This window comes from Garra rufa, chromosome 15, assembly GCF_049309525.1.
Source record: "Garra rufa chromosome 15, GarRuf1.0, whole genome shotgun sequence".
Lineage (NCBI taxonomy): Eukaryota > Metazoa > Chordata > Actinopteri > Cypriniformes > Cyprinidae > Garra > Garra rufa.
In genome coordinates, this window is record NC_133375.1 from 43,962,124 (window position 1) to 43,965,953 (window position 3,830).

Consider the following 3,830-nt stretch of genomic DNA (forward strand, 5'->3'; position numbering starts at 1 on the left):
GATAAAGACACAAATCAAACAGTGCAGTCCTCTTTGAGATGTTTGATAAAAAAAAAACATTCTGTGTATCAAGAGTGTTGCTGAACTGAACTGATTCAAATGATTCGCGAACTCCCTCTGATGTCCCGAACTGAATCAAATGATTCGCGAACTGAATCAAATGATTTACGAACTCCCTCTTAAGTCCCCAACTGAATCAAATGACTCGCGAACTGAATCAAATGATTTACGAACTCCCTCTTAAGGCCCCAACTGAATCAAATGACTCGCGAACTGAATCAAATGATTTGCGAACTGAATCAAATGATTCACGAACTCCCACTTAAGTCCCTAAGTGAATCAAATGATCCGCGAACTGAATCAAATGATTTGCGAGCTCCCTCTTAAGTCCTTAAGTGAATCAAATGATTCGCGAACTACCTCTTAAGTCCCAAAATTAATCAAATGATTCACAAACTTCCTCTTAAGTCCCGAACTGAATCAAATAATTCACAAACTTCCTCTGATGTCCTGAACTGAATCAAATGATTTGTGCACTTAATCAAATAATTCACAAACTTCCTCTGATGTCCTGAACTGAATCAAATGATTTGTGCACTTAATCAAATGATTCGCGAACTCCCTCTGAAGTCCCGAACTGAATCAAATGATTCGCGAACTCGCTCTTAAGTCCCAAAATTAATCAAATGATTCACAAACTTCCTCTTAAGTCCCGAACGGAATCAAATGATTCGCTAATTCCCTTCAAAGTCCCAAACTGAATCAAATGATTCGCAAACTCCCTCTTAAGTCTTGAACTGAATCAAATGATTCGCGAACTGAATCAAATGATTCGCGAACTGAATCAAATGATTCGCGAACTCCCTCTTAAGTCCCGAACTTAATCAAATGATTCACAAACTTCCTCTTAAGTCCCGAACGGAATCAAATGATTCACAAACTCCCTCTTAAGTCCCGAACTTAATCAAATGATTCACAAACTTCCTCTTAAGTCCCGAACGGAATCAAATGATTCACAAACTCCCTCTTAAGTCCCGAACTTAAATGATTCACAAACTTCCTCTTAAGTCCCGAACGGAATCAAATGATTCGCAAATTCCCTCTGACGTCCCAAACTGAATCAAATGATTCGCAAACCCCCTCTTAAGTCCCGAACTGAATCAAATGATTCGCAAACTTCCCCCAGTGTCCCGAACCGAATCAAGTGATTCGCAAACTCCTTCTTAAGTACGAAACGGAATCAAATGATTCACGAACTCCCTCTTAAAGGAGAAGTTCGGTGTGATATTGACCTAAAGTGTAATGAATCATGATAGTGTGAACTTACCTTTCATAGCTCATCTCGGCTTGTCCCCTGCACTCCTAAATATGGCGCTAGTTAGCCGATGCTAACAACAGGTTGTCATTGAGGGTTCCTCGGGCATCGGACTAGCCATGTAAATAAATCACTGTTTTATACCATTTACACACAGTAGCTCCACACTTCATTGGTAGACTTCCAAGGGCCCTGACATTTCAAACGAGACATTGAGAACTTTGAAAAAGCACTGGAAGTTTATTTACAGCAGGAAGGAAACTACAACCTGATAAGTCACTTGAGTACTCGCGTTACTTTTGGACTGGAGTTAGTGAAGACAGTTGGCAATTGCAAGGATGTCGGACGATGAAGCTACTGAGTTTTATGAAGTAGTAGTTTAGTTTCCTTCCTGCTCGTCACTCGACTTATCGTGACTAAATTCAAGATGGCGACGAACGGTAAATGTCCTGAAGGTACTGTCTGTATAAATCTTCTTGTAAATAAACTACCAGTGCTTTTTCAAAGTTCTCAATGTCTCGTTTGAAATGTCAGGGCCCTTGGAAGTCTACCAATGAAGTGTGGAGCTACTGTGTGCCTCGTAAATGGTTTAAAACAGTGATTTATTTACATGGCTAGTCCGATGCCCGAGGCACCCTCAACGACAACCTGTTGTTAGCATCGGCTAACTAGTGCCATATTTCGGAGTGCAGGGGACAAGCCGAGATGAGCTATGAAAGGTAAGTTCACACTCGGTATCATGATTCAATACACTTTAGGTCAATATCACACCTGACTTCTTTAAGTCCTGAACTAAAAAAAAAAAAAGATTCACTAACTGAATCAAATGATCCGCGAACTCCCTCTGATGTCCCAAACTGAATCAAATGATTCGCGAACTCCCTCTGATGTCCCAAACTGAATCAAATGATTTGCGAACTCCCTCTGATGTCCCGAACTGAATCAAATGATTCGCGAACTCCCTCTGATGTCCCAAACTGAATCAAATGATTCGCGAACTCCCTCTGATGTCCCGAACTGAATCAAATGATTCGCGAACTGAATCAAATGATTCGCGAACTCCCTCTGTGTCCCAAACTGAGTCTAATGATTCGCGAACTCCCTCTGATGTCCCGAACTGAATCAAATGATTCGCGAACTGAATCAAATGATTCGCGATCTCCCTCTGATGTCCCGAACTGAATCAAATGATTCGCAAACTCCCTCTGATGTCCCGAACTGAATCAAATGATTCGCGAACTCCCTCTGATGTCCCGAACTGAATCAAATGATTCGCGAACTGAATCAAATGATTCGCGAACTGAATCAAATGATTCGCGATCTCCCTCTGATGTCCCAAACTGAATCAAATGATTCGCGAACTCCCTCTGATGTCCCGAACTGAATCAAATGATTCGCGAACTGAATCAAATGATTCGCGAACTGAATCAAATGATTCGCGAACTCCCTCTGTGTCCCAAAATGAGTCAAATGATTCGCGAACTCCCTCTGATGTCCCGAACTGAATCAAATGATTCGCGAACTGAATCAAATGATTCGCGAACTCCCTCTGATGTCCCAAACTGAATCAAATGATTCGCGAACTCCCTCTGATGTCCCGAACTGAATCAAATGATTCGCGAACTGAATCAAATGATTCGCGATCTCCCTCTGATGTCCCGAACTGAATCAAATGATTCGCGAACTGAATTAAATGATTCGCGAACTGAACCAAATGATTCGCGAATTGAATCAAATGATTCGCGAACTCAAACTAATCAAATGATTGGTGAACTGACCCAAATGACTTCAAACGCTGACTATACTTGTATTAATCAAATATTTATTAAACTGTTCCAAAGTGACAGTAAATAGGCTACATTTATAATATTACAAATGATTTCTATTTCAAAGAAATGCAGTTCTTCTGAACTTTCTATTCATCAGTGAATCATGAAAAATTAAATCCATCACGGTTTTCAGCAAATCAGTATATTAGAATGATTTAGGAAGGACCATGTGACACTGAAGACTGCAGTAATGATGCTGAGTCTGACAATTCAGAGTTGATCACAGCACTCAATTACATTCTAACAGATATTCACACAGGAAACGAGACAACAGCTATTTTAACAATACAGGTTTCCCGCCAGCAGGTGGCAGCGGTGAGCCACACGCGCATTTGATCCCGGAAGTAGCGGTGACGTCAGCGCCTCCGTTTCTTCTGCTGTGGGTGAGTTTTGTTTTGATCGGTGTGAGATGTTGAAATGTTATATGCTTTATTTACGCGTCTGTATGAGCTATCGGCATGTTTGAGATCAGTTTGATCAGTAACAAACACAACATTATAAAATCAATGTTATTACTGTACTTTTTATATATGTGCACTTTTTGCACATCTGGAAATGCTAGCGATTTTTGCAATGCTATCGCGTAAATAATGTAGTATATCAATGTTAATTAGTATTATTGCGTATTATATATATATATATATATATATATATATATATATATATATATATATATATATATATAT

The 3,830-nt window shown here is 39.9% G+C and overlaps 1 protein-coding gene across 1 annotated transcript in view; it reads left to right on the forward strand.

The window, feature by feature from the left end:
- The first annotated feature begins 1,742 nt into the window (after positions 1–1,742).
- LOC141287775 (lipoxygenase homology domain-containing protein 1-like) overlaps positions 1,743–3,830 on the forward strand; it is a 34,016-nt gene continuing 31,928 nt past the window's right edge. Inside the window, exon 1 of the mRNA XM_073819902.1 lies at positions 1,743–1,770. Coding sequence (XP_073676003.1) covers positions 1,743–1,770 — 28 coding nt within the window. The remainder of the gene's footprint in view (positions 1,771–3,830) is intronic.